Genomic DNA, 16,242 nt, shown 5'->3' with positions numbered 1-16,242 from the left:
TATATCAGTTCTCTTTATTCGAATGCTGATGCTCAAATGTTTACGGTCTCCTGTAGTTGCTAAATTTGATCTGACCCAAAAGTAGAGTGAACTTATTGGGTCAGAAGGCTCCGGGGCTATAGAATTATCCTCGATATTCACCTTGATTTACAAAATCTGCACTTTTGACATGGGGTCAATTCTAATATATTATTCAATTCCATCTAATTTCAAGACAGCTTTATGAATGAGTGGACATTTTATCTAGTTCTATGCGACCGAATATTTCTGACTATCAACGCCATTCTTGTGGATATCTTGGGTTCGTTGACAGCTTAAGGGAATGGTTGCACCAACGAGGGCAAAACCTAAACATGATCGCGGGATACATCGGAGGTAGTGCTTGGGTTCCAAATCTTTCGGCGAGCTTTTCCCTCAGGGTGGCCTTGATCGACTCTGCAGAGTCTCTATGAAAGTCTTGCCGCTTTGTGATGAATTGCTTGGCGCTAGACTCGCATTGATTTGCAAAATCAAAGAAAGCGTCTATTCTTAGTTCGTCAGACACATCGACGATCTGAATAGGTGCATCACCGAAGTGCCCAAACAAGCCTGATCTTGCGGCATCCTGGAACGTAGTATGCACCACGATAACACGCATCACGATAGCCCCGTGGTGTAATTCCTGCACGGGTCCAACTCTGTCCTCCATTTTGACGTCTCCATCAAAATCGGAGTCGAGATAATAAAGCATGAAAGAGCCCTTCCCTCGAACTTGGGCAGCATTCCATGCGAGACGGTCAAGCGCACTCCCAAAGTTAGGAAAGTGAGGTTCGTAGCAAGGTGTCCAATTTAAGTGGATTGAGTCTCGAGAAGGATCGATCCATAATTTTTCAAATTTGCCGGAAGAGAACCAATCCGAATCTTTGGGCGCTTTCTTCTCGATATTGTGGCCAGCCTTAGAGGCGACCAGGCGCGATTCGCGACATACTCGGCTGATGAGCGGCGGATGTCGGTTAGTAGCGGATGTTGTCCTCAGCTCGCACGGTGTTTGGGTCACCAAGTCAAAGACGAGTTCATCGAAAGGCTGGTCTATTTCTATCACTCGGCATGGGAGACATTCACGCCAGATGGCCAATCTCAACTCGGTGGGAAGCCGGGAGAAGAAATAAAAATTATGATTATCCATGGAGGCTGGTGGATGAGGGAAACCAGAGCGTCTTGTCTCCCTTTTCTAAAGCCTTGTAAAGAGTAAAGCGGGATGAAGGGGATGAAGTGGAGTGAAGACGAAATTCCACTTTAGAACTTTTGGACCCCTAAATTGTAAATTCTCCAGAACAGGATTTGCATCATATATTCCTGATTAGTTAGGGGTATTTTTTTCATTATTAGTATTACAAGGTTACCTGCCCTTCGTACTCCTCGCCGGAGCTCAGACTTCTTCTCCCATCCTCCGTGTGCTTCACTCGATAGAAGCGTATTCCTACCAGCAATGGCCCGTCCTAACCCATATTCACGGCCACGGGCTTCTAGCTAGACATCGCCATAAACCGCAAAACCGCAAAACCGCCCCAACCCAAACCGCAATTGGGGCGGGTTTTGGGGCGAGGTCTGGAAACCGCAATGGTTTATGGTTTTTGAGATAGAAACCGCAATGGTTCTTGGGGCCCCAAATGGTTTATTAATTACAGGCCTAGTAATTTTGGTAAGTCTTATACATATATAAATCTAACTATATCATTAATTTAGTAGTAGTAATTTAAGGTGATAAAAATATCATCGGTACTAGTAGATTACAATACGGAAGGGCAACGCCAAGAAGTGGCAGAGGAAATCAAGTACATAGGTAGTTATAACCCTATTAAAAGGTAATTCTAACCACTTTTATATAATGTATATACTACTAAAAATATAGTTTTTAAGGATCTAAAAACGGTATATTAAATATAGAGATCTAATTCATAGAGATTAATTAATTACGACCGATTTATCTCGCTTTTTAGGGGTGAAAATGGGAGGTTAAAAATATAGGGATTCGAGAGCTTATATCCATACACGAGGTCCAAGTTGATTTTCACTCAACTTTTCATGGCTATTACCACCTGTCCATTGGCAATAATTCTGATTTATAATTTTTGCACTGGTCCACGGTTAGTGAGAATTTATTCAATCAGCGTGCGAGATACCTCCGTAATAAAAAGAAGTTTTGAACGATGTTCCCAATCTAGTACTTCTTAGCCACCAAAACTATGAAGACCTAGGATTTTGAATATTTTCAACGTGAATCACAACCCAAACGGATAAGTGTCCTCTTTTCCCAAACCTGTCAATGGTTCATGTTCCTCCAAGGGTCGTACAGCCTGTGTACAATCAAACCATATATACGCATCGAACTGATTAGACAAGTCAGCAGCCGAATAGTGAGATACCCTCTCCGTCTCAGGTCTATATATTACACCAATAAACCTTTCGAGCCGGTCAGGTTCCTTTTCCAACGCACGTGCCAATTTCGAACTAGCAAAATCCGGTCGCAAATCAAGCACGAAGCTTCGAATCCCCGTCTCGTGGGCTAGATATTCCCAGCTATCTTTTCGTGATGGTAAAACCGTCATTCTTTGCATATCTTGATCCCATCCATGTGCTGCTGCCACGGTGCCTGTGTGTGTCCCACACCCTAAGAGAGCAACATTTTCGCGGCCGAATTTTTCACGGCATAGCTGGCCTATATTGACTTCTTTGCGTTTGGTCCCCATGCTAGTGTATCGTGCATCACCGCAGTGGGAGTTGTGAGCCCATACCACGGCCTTTACAGCCTTGCCTCCCGAGGACTTATGTTGAATAATCCGATGTAATGTATCAAACATATGTCCATCACGCAAATTCCAAGATGACGCCGAACTGTAGTACATGGCTTTGTAGTACCTCTCCGCGTCACGAATAAGGTGCGCGTTCTGCTCAGTACTATGGTATTCCTCGCCATCTTGTGCATGCAGTATATATTCAAGACGGCTTTCCAGAAGTTCGCATAGCATCTGGACAGTACCTTGCTCACAATCTACCATACCAGACAAGGCTGCTAGTCCGTATGCCGTGGGATCATCGACCCATCTTTCAAGACAACTATATCGCTGGCGCGCAGTTATAGCAGCGGCTGGATCAACGTGATCAAGGTAGTTTATTACAGCTTGGATAGACGCGCCCATGCTGTAAAGATCGAGCCCATAGAATCCAACCTTCTGATCATTCGCGTTGGCGTTATTGCGACTGCGCATCCATTCAACTAGTTCTTGCATTTCGCGGTTTCGCCACATCCATGTCGGAAAGCGTGTAAAGGGATCATAACCACTCGTGTGGCCTCCAATGCTTGACTTAGGCCCTGGACGCTGACGCACATAACGGTCGATTATTTCTGCATCAGGCCAGTCAGCCTCAACGGCAACTACGGTGAAGCCGTGGTGTTCGATTAGGCGTTTGGTGATTTCTGCTCGAGCAGCGTAGAATTCTGATGTTCCGTGGCTACCGTCACCTAGGAGAACCACCTTAGATTTACCGAAACGATCAAAGTACGAGCCAAAGCTAGGGTTATTGATAGGAGGTAAAGGGCGAGCTGCCGCAGTAATTAATTCCTTAATATGTGACATAGTGAAGACGGGACATCTCACAAGGGTAGATATGTTTTGTGCTAAGTACTTATATATATACTAGAAATCGAGACAATTTAGTCGCGTATTTCACCATCGTGGTGTATAAAATGATTTGAAAATCATTAGCCCTCATGGTGACTTCATGTTGATCACAAGCCCGCTTCTAGACCTTCCGCCACTTTTATTTCACCAATTACAACCTTCGTTTTCCAAGGTAGACCGGCGAAAACGGAATGAACCTAATCTGGTACTTGGCATAACTATTCTCAAATAATAAGCACGCAAGTCGGATGAGTGAGATGCGGTATTAGGATTTCAGCTTAGTGGAAAGAAATTATACTTTATATAACCAAGAATTTTACATACTCAGCAGCCGATCACAAGATAAGTCTAATCGGCGCAGTTTGTGGTTCTGGCCCCTCACCTACATGTATCTATGATTTTATATATTTTATTTCCTTGAAGCTGGACTATCATCGACTTGGATATCTGTAGGCTAAGAAGTAACCACACTTTATCGCAACTAGATGGACATGAGAGTCCATAGGCCACTTCTTATCAAATATCCAGGACTACCAGGATGCAAGATTCATCTACTTGATCGTCATAAAAAGACAGTAGTGGAATAACCAGCTCTCAAAATGCAAATGAATGATTTATCCTCCACCATGGCAACCTACTGTACTTCCATGACGGATTCGTTTGGCAGTTATCCGCAGATCAATCATCGTGATTTCGCAACCTACACGCAAGTTTCGCCCGTTCATTTGAAAGAGAATTCTTGTCCTACAAAAAACTCGTTTCCAAGCAACCAAGTCTGATTTCATTCCAGTTTAGTCACAACAAAGTTCCCCGTCATAGCTGAGCGTCTATTTTGCTCGGCAAAGTCGTTAGAAATATAGATCTTAGATCTTAGGGCAACGTCTATCACTCACCTCACTGATATCGCTAGCTGGTCTCTGTTCCTAAGTAAATTCGAGTGTTCCAGGCCATTTCTTCGCACAACTCGGCAAGGTTGACATAATAGTCCGAATCATCCCATTGACCTTGAGCTTCAGCCGTATCGGCGTCTTTCCACGCTGCCTTTGCACGTAATTCCCAGGCTGAAATAGATTTTGCAAATTCATTATCATACTGGCGAGCAATGTCATATGGCGAAGGGGTATTTGCATGTCTATTTTGGTGAACATGCAAGCTAGATCCCGTTGCGTTGTTCTCTGCCATAGTGCGAGACGTGCAGATAAATATTTGCGATGGACGCTAAATATTCAATGGACTAAGAGGATCAGGTAGGAACAAAAAGCCAGTCTCGTTGGAGGGCATCAAGGTCATAATTAAATGCCCATGTATTTTTAGTCTGGCCAAAGTGAGAACATTCATAGACCAATCTTCATGCACATAATCCACGGGTGTGATTCGTCTCCAATGCATAGTATAGCGGTAAGTAAACGGGAAAACCAACCGCCTATGAGGATTAATGATTTAACGCCACAGTTGGTCTTTATCTGTCCTTATCCAAATCTCCGTATCTCATGACTAGAAGCTAACACGGCTCACTTCGGAAGTGTCGCCGTCATGAGTCCTAGGGCTGAACACGAATAAAATGTGCCTTATTCGTAAAATATCCGTACTTATTCATATAAATAACGTGCAATTACAAATTCTCTGCGACGCTTGGCACGGTTATATGTACGATGCCATCGACTTTTTAGATGTCGGTTTATAGCCATAAGGATGAAAATAATTTGCAAACTACAGAATAAAATATAAAATACATAGGTACCTTTCAATTTTTAAGTGATCGGTAACATACTTTTGAGTGTTATTGTTTGTGATCTGCCAAAGTTCAGGGTTCAGTGTTCCAAGTTGTGGGCACTTTGGGGTAATTCTTCGCGTGGTAGCCCAGGTCTTCATAGACGGTTTCATCTCCTGGGTTTCACGTCAATCTCAGCCTAATCAACAGAGAATCAACATAGCAACATACCTTTGAGAGCATCAACCCGATGCTCGTTTTCCTCTGACAGTTTCTCCAATTCCTGACCAGGCTCTTCCTCGTGAGGCTGTTTACCACCCATAGCAAATGCAGCCTTACCAAGGTCATTCTGGGCCTCGCCGATCATGAGGAATTGAGCGTTAGGATAGTCCAGGAACTCGGGCCGCAGAGGCACCCATCGAAGATCTTCGAATTTGTCGAGAACCCTAACAAGAACAACATTAATACGAGAATATTGCAATCTCGCTATAGGAGACTACTTACGCTGGAGGGTATTCTGGGCCTTTTGGTAATTGACCCACCGGTGGACCAGCGAACTTGGGACTCTTTGACTGAACAATCCAACTCCCGCGTGGTTGCAGGCCGAAGTCCTCCTGGACATCACCTAACTCGGCAGGGATGGTCAGGATATAGGCGAGATGGGATGCCCGCTGTGTGGACGTGATCGCGTAAACACCTTCTGCGTAAGGTCTCGCTTCCTCGGTGTGACGTTCACCTCGGGTCGAAGTCTGGTATGTTTTACCAGCGATGAACTTTTCATGGAGGGCTTGCATAGATTGTCCAGCCTTCTCCACAAATCCCATATCTCGTTCTTTGGCTGAAGTCGGGAACTTCTTTTTCGGGAGTATCATCAAGCGACACGAGGCGTCCTTGTCGACGGGGCCTTGGCCTTTGTCAAATTCCGCCCCAAGAACAGTTGGACGGAGGACAAAGAAGCTTCGGGCGACATCGCCGATGCCCTCAGGGTCTTCTATATTGACGCGCGGGCGGAAGAAGAAGTAGATGAAGCCTTTTTCGAGGATGTTGGAGGATACCACGTTTTCTCTCTCCTCGGACTTACGAAGACCTCCCTCAATTTCTTGCGGTTTCTCTGGAGGGGTTTCAGCGGGTTGCTCCTTTGATGGTTGTCCTTCGGATGGTTCCTCTGCCTTGACTGGTGCTTCCTCTATAATCGGCACTGGAGCTTCTGGAGCTTCTACCGATGTACCTGGTACCTGCTCCGCTTTCTCTTCCTCTGGCTTTATGTCCTCCGTTTTCTCCTTTTTGTGCTTTGGAGCTTCTTTAGTTGGACCTTTCCGTTTTGTTCCCTTGGAAGTCTTGCCAGTCGGCTCGGCGGAAGTTGAGATGGCTTCCTTGGCCTTCTGGGCAGCGGTGCGTGAGGATGTTCGTGTAGCCATGATGAATTGTGGATTTCTCCTTCTTGGATGATGGTAAAGACCAAGTCAAATCTGATCCAGCTCTGGAGCGATCTGATCTAGCCTGCGGGGCTGCAATGAGATACACATGACGTCATGTTTTATACAGGCAATCCGCACACATATTATGCCTGACTTTGCAGGGAATGACCACTGAGAATGACATTATAATAGATATTTTAGTCGATATCCATCTCATCGGCCATGGGCGAGTTGTTCATCGCATCGTTGCCGCCCAGGTCGATTGATGCTGTCTCGGAACCTGAGCTTTCGTTCGCGTTGGGTTCCCGGAAAGCGCCAAATGAGTGTATGTCTTGAGCATACCACTTTGGAAGTTCGCTAAACCTTCGCCTTTTGGGGCGATACCCATGCACTTCAGGCTGAGCCTCGGCCGATGCATGTCCTTGTGGGAATTGCGGGTAGGACTGCTGTGCAGTGAGGGTGTTGTGGGCTGGCTTTCTCTTCTGCCCTTTCGTTCGCACCGAAGGGATTGTACTGCTATTAAATCCAACGCGTTGGTAGTCCAGGTCGTTTAGGTAGTCTGTCAGGTCGCGCTGCCATAGTTCAAATCGATCTGGGAGACATAGTAGATCTCCCCTTGGTACGCTAGTTTCTAATTCATCATCGGGCTCTTCAATATCGTAGGGTTTGATGACTCGAACATCATCACTGTCCTCGAAGGAATCCATGTCGTGGGTAGGCGTTGAAGGGCCTGAGCCGTCCATGCTATGTTCACTTTTCTCCGGCTTCTGGTCTCCTGCAGCATCAAAAGAAGTAACCCCGGTGAAGTAATCAAAGGGCTGGTTTGGGCTGGCATGGCCCGTGTCATCCATTGGGAGGTCTTTCATTGCTTTATATCAAGCCTTGAACCCAAGCAGTGTTGACATTCCAGTCTAAGGTAGGCTGTTAGACGGTCAAGTCGCGAAATCCATGGGCTTCTAAGGAAGGAACAATGGAGTGTGTGATCAAAGAAATGTATGATATTAAAAGATTAAGTATAGCAAGAGACTAGACAAAGCGTAGGGGAATGGAACTCGCAAGAAAGTCATGGTGGCCATAACATCATGGCCTTCCAGATGCTTCTAACGTGGGGGTGGTATATGGGGAAGAGGATATATCTCCACTCGTCGAAGCTGAACTTTGCATGCATAGTCAAAAAAGAGAAATCATAATTAATTCAATCCATAATATGAGATTATATCGAACATTGTCATCTTGACGTTGATCTAAAAACCATCTGCGATACTTCTTGTGCAAAGTAAAGATCGAGACCAGCTACCCCCTGACCGCTCACCGCCCGGCAGCATGATTGGCCGATGTCATTCGCTTCCACAATAGAGTCCACGTTTAGTTTACTGCTACACCAACACCAGCACCAAGTGTTTACCTTTCGCTCTTTTCTTTCTTTCAGGTGGATGCGGTGGTCGCCTCTGCCTTATATTGCTCTCTAGTGTGCGGAGCTTGCTACTTTACAGTGCGGCTCCGGCCAAATCTTCAAGATGCAGTCCTCCCCAAACATGCTCACCAAGGTACGCCCCCCCTCGGGCATCTTAATGCGCCATCAAACAATGAGACTCAATTGAAGATGCTAATGATTATCTCCCTCGTGCAGTTTGAGTCGAAATCCTCCAGAGCCAAAGGAATCGCGTTTCATCCCAAACGGTCAGTCAATCCCGCGGAGGGACACCTAACACCTCAACACACCCAATCTGACCTCAAAACAGGCCATGGATTCTCGTCTCCCTTCACTCCTCTACCATCCAATTGTGGGACTACCGCATGGGAACTCTTATCGACCGATTCGAAGAACACGATGGCCCGGTTCGCGGCGTTGATTTCCACCCAACCCAACCCCTGTTTGTGTCGGGAGGTGACGATTACAAGATCAAGGTTTGGAACTACCAGACCCGGAGGTGCTTGTTCACATTGAATGGCCACCTGGATTATGTGCGAACAGTTTTCTTCCACCCCGAGCTGCCCTGGATTCTGTCTGCGTCCGATGACCAGACCATCAGAATCTGGAACTGGCAAAACCGGTCACTCAGTAAGATGCATTGGAGCTACCTATGTGATCATCGACTAACGATTGGACTTGTTTTTAGTCTGTACGATGACCGGTCACAACCATTATGTTATGTGCGCTCAGTTCCACCCCACCGAGGATCTCATTGCCTCGGCCTCGTTGGATCAGTCGGTTCGCATTTGGGACATCTCCGGCCTGCGGAAGAAGCACTCGGCCCCTACCTCGATTTCCTTCGAAGATCAAATGGCGAGGGCCAACCCGAACCAAGCTGATATGTTTGGAAACACTGATGCAGTCGTTAAGTTTGTACTGGAAGGTCATGACCGTGGAGTCAATTGGGTGTCGTTTCACCCCACACTGCCCTTGCTCGTGTCGGCCGGTGACGACCGGTTGGTTAAGCTGTGGCGGATGAGTGATACCAAGGCGTGGGAAGTTGATACTTGCCGCGGCCATTTCCAGAATGCCTCCGCTGCTCTTTTCCACCCACACCAAGACCTCATCCTTTCCGTCGGTGAAGATAAGACGATTCGCGCATGGGATCTTAACAAGCGTACATCCGTTCAGTCCTTCAAGCGCGACCTTGATCGATTCTGGGTTATCGCTGCCCACCCCGAGATGAACCTGTTTGCCGCGGGCCATGACACCGGTGTTATGGTCTTCAAGCTCGAGCGAGAGCGCCCTGCGTCCGCTATCTACCAGAACCAGCTGTTTTACATCACAAAGGATAAGCACGTCAAGTCATATGACTTCGGCAAGAACGTCGAGTCACCGCCGATGCTTTCGCTGCGCAAGCTGGGTTCCCCATGGGTCCCTCCGCGTACCCTCTCTTACAACCCCGCCGAGCGTGCTATTCTGGTTACCACGCCTGCCGATAATGGAACTTATGAACTGATTCATCTCCCCAGAGATGCTACTGGAGCTGTTGAGCCTACAGACGTCAAGCGTGGACAGGCCACTTCGGCAGTTTTCGTCGCCCGCAACCGCTTCGCTGTCTTCAACCCCTCGAGCCAGCAAGTCGATATCAAGGATCTCAGCAACTCCACAACGAAGACAATCAAGCCCCCAGCGGGCACCACCGATATCTACTTTGGTGGTACCGGATGTCTGCTCTTCATCACCCCTACACATGTTGCTCTGTTCGACATTCAACAAAAGAAGCAGCTTGCGGAGCTTGCTGTCAGTGGAGTGAAGTATGTGGTGTGGTCTAACGATGGGTTGTACTGCGCTTTGCTCAGCAAACACAACGTTACCATCGTGACCAAGACCCTTGAGCAGGTCAGCACCTTGCACGAGACTATTCGCATCAAGAGTGCTACCTGGGATGACGCCGGTGTCCTGCTCTACTCCACCCTTAACCATGTGAAGTACTCCCTTCTCAACGGTGACAACGGTATTATCCGCACTCTTGACCAGACCGTATATCTCGTGCGTGTCAAGGGACGCAGCGTCTATGCTCTTGACCGCAACGCCCAGCCACGCGTCTTGGAGATTGACCCGACTGAGTACCGTTTCAAGCTCGCCCTCGTGAAGCGGAATTACGACGAAATGCTCCAGATTATCAAGACCTCGAGTTTGGTTGGCCAGAGCATCATTTCTTACCTGCAGAAGAAGGGTTACCCGGAGATTGCTCTGCAATTCGTGCAAGACCCCCAGACCCGCTTCGACCTTGCCCTTGAATGTGGTAACCTCGACGTTGCCAATGAAATGGCACGGGACCTCGACCGCCCCAACTTCTGGAGCAGACTTGGAGCCGAGGCATTGGCCCATGGTAACCACCAGATCGTCGAAATGACTTTCCAAAAGCAGCGTAACTTCGACAAGCTCTCTTTCCTCTACCTCTCTACTGGCGACCAGGAGAAGCTTGCTCGTATGGCTAAGATTGCCGAACACCGTGGTGACTTCACCTCTCGTTTCCAAAACGCTATCTACCGTGGGGACGTCGAGGACCGAATCCAGATGTTCAAGGAAGTGGACTTGTGTATGTATTACCCCTGATCGTAACTGTTTCTTTCATACTAATTCTCGCCAGACCCTCTTGCCTATCTTACTGCCAAGTCACATGGTCTGATTGAAGAGGCCGAGTCCATCTTGGAGGCTGTTGGTCTCACCGAAGATCAGATCGTCCTACCCACACTCGACCAACCTTTGAAGGTTCCTCACCCTATTGTGCCCACTTTCAAGTCCAACTGGCCTGTTAAGGCTGCCGGTCACTCCTCCTTTGAGAAGGCTCTTCTTGGAGAGGTTGGTGCCGCCGATGAAGAGGCCGGTGCTGAAGGATTCGAGATTGAGGAAGAGGAGCAAGAAGCTGCTGTCGCCCGGGAAACCCTTGATGATGACGAAGAGGAAGTTACCGGATGGGATATGGGTGATGATGTCAATGTTGAGGAAGAGGTCGACTTCGTCAATGTGGAAAGCGCCGAAGCTGGCGCGGGCAGTTCTGAGGCCGATTTGTGGTCTCGTAACTCCCCGCTGGCTGCCGACCACGTCGCCGCTGGCTCTTTCGACACTGCGATGCAGCTCTTGAACCGCCAAGTTGGTGCCGTTCGGTTCGCACCTCTCAAGGCTCGCTTCCTCGAAGTTTACAAGGCGTCTAAGACCTATCTCCCGGCCACTGCTGGTCTGCCGCCTTTGGTCAACTATGTGCGCCGAACCATCGACGAGACCGAACTCCGGAAGATGCTTCCCGTCATTCCCCGGGACCTAGAGACGGTTGCCAGTGTTGACCTGCAGGAGGGTTATGCCGCTATGCGGTCCAACAGATTGGAGGAAGGTGTAGCAACCTTCAAGCGCATTCTTCACACTGTTCTCGTTAACACCGTCTCATGCGAAGCCGATGTGGAGGAGGCAAAGAAGATCATTGCCACTGCTCGGGAATACATTCTCGCCATGTCGATCGAGCTCGAGCGCCGTACTCTCTCCACCGACTCCCCTGAGGGTCTCAAGCGCAGCCTTGAGCTGTCCGCCTACTTCACAATCCCCAAGCTCGAGGTTGCTCACCGACAACTGGCGTTGATGGCTGCCATGAAGTTGGCCTTTGCCAACAAGAACTACGGCTCAGCCTTGAGCTTTGCCAACCGGATGGTGGCTAATGGAGGCTCCGCTAAGCTTTTGGAACAGGTAAGACTTTCCTTACAATTGAATCTTCAACTTGTGATATACCAATACTAACCATTAAAACAGGCTAAGAAGATCAAAGCTCAATGCGAACGCAACCCTCAAGATCAGATCGATATTGACTTCGATCCCTTCGCCGAATTCGATATCTGCGCTGCCTCCTACACTCCTATCTACAGCGGCTCTCCCAGTGTCTCGGACCCCTTCACCGGTGCCAAATACCACCCCCAGTACAAGGGAAGTGTCGACCGGATATCGGATGTTACGGAGATTGGTGCCCCGGCCAGCGGCCTGCGCCTGTTCGTCCCCAGTCAATTTTAATTGACGCATGACGAAGCATAACGGTTTTCTGCCTTGTTTTCTCTTCTTGAAATGAAGTTACAAAATGGGTACATTTTCATCTGCACGAGGAGAAGTTGTGTTTGGCGGCGCTTTTCATTTTTTATTCGGCTGGGAGAAAGACAAAACTTCCTGCACACAGTCCCCTTGTCTAGATGTCTTTTTGTATCCAAGATTATAATTGCTTAGCGATCTAGTTTGTATGCGAACATGTTTTGTCCAATAGCCCTCTCTTCGAGGTATCACCTGAAAGTCAGGTCTTTAGTCGCCTGGTATATCAAAGGTTATACATAGAATGGTCTTAAACACAAAGTATGCTTTTTTTACTGCTTTGTATACACTGAAGAAGACATCAAAAAAGACACCTAAAAAGAACATGGAAAAAACACATCGGTGGGTTGTTACATATAACATCGCTAATACCATCTTGGTCCAAATAGATCAGAGTATTAAAGTCTTAAGTCGTCAAGGACAGAGGCCGCACAAGCGGCCGACTAGTCTTGTATATGCATTACCCAGTCAGTAGTGATAAAAGTACATCTATGTTCATTCGCCAAAATATGCATATCTAATGTACAAGGGAGATGTCCAAACCGAAGAGTAGAGAGAAGACCACTTCAACAAAAACACCACAATCATACAGTTCAATCACAACGACCATCCTTCCACCCAGTCCGCCACCTCTCCTCCCATAACCGACAATCAAACTCCTTCTTCCCAAGCTTTCGATTAACCTCATTATGCGCCTCGCACATCCACCACCCAAACTCCTTCCGACTCTCCAGTTTCGGTTGATTCTTTCCACTCGGATGCGCCATCCACGATTGGAAATCATCCGCGCACACCCAGCATGGGTACAGCTTCGAGAAGAACTTCAAGAACCCGCTCATATTAGCCTGATATTCCATGTCTGCCTTTTCGGGGTATGTGGCTGCCATCGAGTGCAGTAGTGTCCATGTTGAGCGACCAAGCTCTTCGACGTCTGGTGGGCAGTCTGAGGGAGTTCCGCTGGAGGATGGGGTTGCAGCGGCGGCGAGGGCGGCTGTTGAGGTTGCCGTTTTGCTTGTCGAGGTGGGAGACGAGGTAGAGGTTGAGTTTGGGGCTGCGCTGCTTGCGTTTTTGAAGTCGGCTTGCTTGGTCAATGCTCGCCATGAGGCGACGGAGGTACAGCTGCGGCAGCTGGGAGGTGGGTATGTTAGCTTGTTCTGTAGACCAGGTGAGCGGGGTTGCTGCAATTTGTAGATACGTACGGCTTTCCGTCTTTGCCCAGGACTACGCCCTTGGGCAATGGGGCCTTCGAGTCACTGTCTCCGGCTGGCTTAGAGGAGCTTGCGGAGGTCGCGGGGTTTTGCTGGTTGAACATGGACCCCATGCCTTTATATTGACTATTGACTTGTTCCGGTGGAGCTGAGGACATGATTTCACTTGTAGATATTTGATTCCCTCGAGAAATTGGTGATATGGAGTTGTGGTGGTTCGGGGCTGATTTCTAATAGATTGCGGAGAAACAGCGGAGACGAGAAAGAAGGTAATAGTGACCGATATTTGGCGCAAGGCTCAGCAAAAAGACACTCAAAAAAAAGTGAGCAAGATCCTTAAGATCAATCAGCTTTGAATATGTCGAAGATACAGAAGTTGGGCGTTCAGAGCAGACAAGTCGCAAATGACATACAAGTGAAACGGCGCCGATCAATCTCGATCCGGCTTTGTCATCCATTCCCGCGCGCTCAAACCAGACGCGCTCCAGCTTCGCAGTTTGATTGAAATACGTAAACCTCTTTCTTCCATTACTTTGCTCTTTGGTCTTTATTTCTCCATATATGGTTCAAGCAGCTGGACCACTCATCCGAACTCACTCCTACACTATCAAACTCATTTCAATCGCCACAGGGCGACATCAACATGCCGCCGAAGTATACAATGTCCGACTCTGAGTCTGAAGCTGGGGGTGAAGTGCCCGACACTCCCTCTGACCAGGTTCTTGAGAAGAGCCTTCGCGACCAAGTAGCTGCAATCTTCAAGTCGGGGAATATGGAGGAATTGACCGTGAAACGAGTGCGACTTGCCGCGGAAGATACACTAGGTCTCACAGCGGGGTACTTTAAGTCTACAGGTGACTGGAAAGCGCGGAGTGAGGATATAATCAAGAACGAGGTGGTGAGTCTTTCTTTGCATTTACACCACTCCTTCACCAGCTTCCGCAGCTTCAGCACAGCTTCAGAGGAAAAGACACTGAATACAATGCTTTTACAGGAAATACAAGATCAAGCAATACAAAATCCACAATCCCAAGCTCCCGAAGAGTCCGTCTCTCCTCCCCCGAAGCCAAAGCCCACTGCCCTTGCGAAGCGAGCCAAATCAGAGACGGCGCCAAAGCCTAGGAAGCGCCAGAAGACCAAGACGCCGGTGTCCGATGAGGAAGACGAGCTATCAGCCCCTTTGTCCGATGAGAGTGATGAGGTCACAAAGCCTAAGAATCGATCGAAAGCGCCAATAAAAAAGTCACCGGCGAAGAAGGTCTCCGTACAGAAATCCAAGGAAGATATGTCAGACGCTTCTGATTTCTCCGGTGATGAGAGTGACGATGAGGAGAAACGATCGAAACTGCCAGTGAAGAAGCCACCATTGAAGCAATCTTCAGTGAAGAAGTCGCCAGCGAAGAAGGTCTCCGTACACAAACCCACGAACGATGCACCAGACGCTTCCGATGTTCCCGATGACACTTCAAATGTGAAAAAGACCGGAGATACCAAGGATGATTCCGAAAGCGAGATGTCGGTGGTGCTGGACGAAGAGCCTCAGTCTAAGGCCCCACGCAAGCGACAAAAAAGTGCCGGGGGAACTGCGACCAAGACGAAGAAAGCTCCCAAAGCCAAGGATGAGGATATCAGCCCGGACCAGGCTGAAATCAAACGACTGCAAGGATGGCTCATCAAATGCGGGATCCGGAAGCTGTGGGGTAAAGAGCTGGCGCCGTATGACACTCCCAAAGCCAAAATAAAGCATCTCAAGGGGATGCTGGAGGATGCTGGAATGACTGGCCGGCCATCTCAAGAGAAGGCAAACCAAATCCGCGAAGAACGGGAGCTGAAAGCGGATCTAGAGCAAATCCAGCAAGGCGCAAAACAATGGGGTGCAAAGAGCGACGAGGAGAATGAGGAGGATTCGGAGCCTCGGCGTAGGCTGGCTCGGGGGCGACAGTCACTTGCGTTCTTGGAGAATGAGGGCGAAGAGACTGATTGATGGATAGCACAGGGTTCATAATTAATGAGTTCGTCGGGCTGGCTGGGCTGCCAGGAAATCAGATTATGCGTTCATGTCACTCTGTACTTCATATTTCATACTTCATAATATCCCAATATATGGCAATAGGGGTCTCCATCATCGCCCAGCTTTCGGTCCACTCATGCGCTGGGCAGTCAAGCTGAAGATGGCAACAGAAGAAATGAAGAGGACGAGATTGTAGAACTACACTTGTTAGCATGGTCAAATCGACTCGAGTGGTGTCCAATGACATACAGCCTTTCGCGAGTACTCGTTCTCCTCCGCCTCAGTTCTAGCCTCGACAAAGAGGCGTCGCAAGTTAGGGAGGTTAGCCTGCAGATGTGTTAGTCTTGGCAGGTTGGCAGTTTGACAGATATAGAATAAGTCATACCATTTACACAGTGACGGTCTGGATTAAATGACAAAATAAAGAGGAAAGAGAGATGATGACCGTAGAGCGGGAGAGTCCAGAAGCCACCATTTGTGGACAACTTTTGATCGTCCGAAACACCCTTTCTCTCCTTCTCTCCCCCCATTCTTCCTCCAAATCTCCCCACCCCGGATTGTTCACGTATCTCTTTGTATTTGACAAAGTGACGAACAATCTCGACGCATTCCATTCCCCGACCTCGCGCGACCGTGAAGCTCCCAATCCCCCGCAGTCGCCCAACGCTACTCGATTCCCACTCCCAT

General features: G+C 48.3%; 9 protein-coding genes across 9 annotated transcripts; 2 read left to right on the top strand and 7 right to left on the bottom strand.

Annotated features, from left to right (window-relative positions):
- Positions 1-274: 274 nt before the first annotated feature.
- N7471_008448 (2EXR domain-containing protein) lies at positions 275-1,165 on the bottom strand (the record flags this gene model as incomplete). Its single annotated transcript, XM_057281167.1, has 1 exon — positions 275-1,165. The coding sequence occupies one exon, from the start codon at positions 1,163-1,165 to the stop codon at positions 275-277; it is 891 nt and encodes a 296-aa protein (XP_057135427.1).
- A 1,096-nt stretch (positions 1,166-2,261) lies between these two features.
- Positions 2,262-3,617, bottom strand: N7471_008447 (erythromycin esterase-domain-containing protein; the record flags this gene model as incomplete). The annotated part of the gene is made up of 1 exon (XM_057281166.1): positions 2,262-3,617. The coding sequence occupies one exon, from the start codon at positions 3,615-3,617 to the stop codon at positions 2,262-2,264; it is 1,356 nt and encodes a 451-aa protein (XP_057135426.1).
- Positions 3,618-4,568: 951 nt separating this feature from the next.
- On the bottom strand, positions 4,569-4,844 carry N7471_008446 (uncharacterized protein; the record flags this gene model as incomplete). The annotated part of the gene is made up of 1 exon (XM_057281165.1): positions 4,569-4,844. One exon carries the CDS (start codon positions 4,842-4,844, stop codon positions 4,569-4,571), a length of 276 nt encoding a protein of 91 aa, XP_057135425.1.
- Positions 4,845-5,466: 622 nt separating this feature from the next.
- Positions 5,467-6,791, bottom strand: N7471_008445 (uncharacterized protein; the record flags this gene model as incomplete). The annotated part of the gene is made up of 3 exons (XM_057281164.1): positions 5,467-5,549; positions 5,605-5,819; positions 5,878-6,791. 3 exons carry the CDS (start codon positions 6,789-6,791, stop codon positions 5,467-5,469), a joined length of 1,212 nt encoding a protein of 403 aa, XP_057135424.1.
- Positions 6,792-6,988: 197 nt separating this feature from the next.
- Positions 6,989-7,657, bottom strand: N7471_008444 (uncharacterized protein; the record flags this gene model as incomplete). The annotated part of the gene is made up of 1 exon (XM_057281163.1): positions 6,989-7,657. One exon carries the CDS (start codon positions 7,655-7,657, stop codon positions 6,989-6,991), a length of 669 nt encoding a protein of 222 aa, XP_057135423.1.
- Positions 7,658-8,178: 521 nt separating this feature from the next.
- On the top strand, positions 8,179-12,631 carry N7471_008443 (coatomer subunit alpha). The gene is made up of 6 exons (XM_057281162.1): positions 8,179-8,338; positions 8,422-8,471; positions 8,534-8,853; positions 8,912-10,810; positions 10,862-11,949; positions 12,013-12,631. Exons 1-6 carry the CDS (start codon positions 8,309-8,311, stop codon positions 12,265-12,267), a joined length of 3,642 nt encoding a protein of 1,213 aa, XP_057135422.1. The 5' UTR covers positions 8,179-8,308; the 3' UTR covers positions 12,268-12,631.
- A 298-nt stretch (positions 12,632-12,929) lies between these two features.
- N7471_008442 (flavin-linked sulfhydryl oxidase) lies at positions 12,930-13,702 on the bottom strand (the record flags this gene model as incomplete). Its single annotated transcript, XM_057281161.1, has 2 exons — positions 12,930-13,464; positions 13,536-13,702. 2 exons carry the CDS (start codon positions 13,700-13,702, stop codon positions 12,930-12,932), a joined length of 702 nt encoding a protein of 233 aa, XP_057135421.1.
- Positions 13,703-14,187: 485 nt separating this feature from the next.
- Positions 14,188-15,528, top strand: N7471_008441 (putative transcriptional regulator; the record flags this gene model as incomplete). The annotated part of the gene is made up of 2 exons (XM_057281160.1): positions 14,188-14,442; positions 14,539-15,528. The coding sequence occupies 2 exons, from the start codon at positions 14,188-14,190 to the stop codon at positions 15,526-15,528; spliced, it is 1,245 nt and encodes a 414-aa protein (XP_057135420.1).
- A 138-nt stretch (positions 15,529-15,666) lies between these two features.
- Positions 15,667-16,085, bottom strand: N7471_008440 (DUF5310 domain-containing protein; the record flags this gene model as incomplete). The annotated part of the gene is made up of 3 exons (XM_057281159.1): positions 15,667-15,753; positions 15,805-15,882; positions 15,948-16,085. The coding sequence occupies 3 exons, from the start codon at positions 16,083-16,085 to the stop codon at positions 15,667-15,669; spliced, it is 303 nt and encodes a 100-aa protein (XP_057135419.1).
- Between the last annotated feature and the right edge of the window lie 157 nt (positions 16,086-16,242).

Source organism: Penicillium samsonianum, assembly GCF_028829775.1.
Source record: "Penicillium samsonianum strain IBT 33392 chromosome Unknown utg000004l_segment0_segment0, whole genome shotgun sequence".
Classification (NCBI taxonomy): domain Eukaryota; kingdom Fungi; phylum Ascomycota; class Eurotiomycetes; order Eurotiales; family Aspergillaceae; genus Penicillium; species Penicillium samsonianum.
Note: the sequence above shows the minus strand (reverse complement) of the source record. Positions and strands in the feature narration are given on the sequence as shown.

What these genes read in the sequence shown, in the direction of transcription:
- N7471_008443 (XM_057281162.1), top strand. Translation starts at nt 8,309, where the DNA reads ATGCAGTCCTCCCCAAACATGCTCACCAAG. An exon ending in CCCCAAACATGCTCACCAAG is followed by an intron (nt 8,339 to 8,421) that starts GTACGCCCCCCC and finishes TCCCTCGTGCAG; the next exon opens with TTTGAGTCGAAATCCTCCAG. An exon ending in CTGGCAAAACCGGTCACTCA is followed by an intron (nt 8,854 to 8,911) that starts GTAAGATGCATT and finishes ACTTGTTTTTAG; the next exon opens with TCTGTACGATGACCGGTCAC.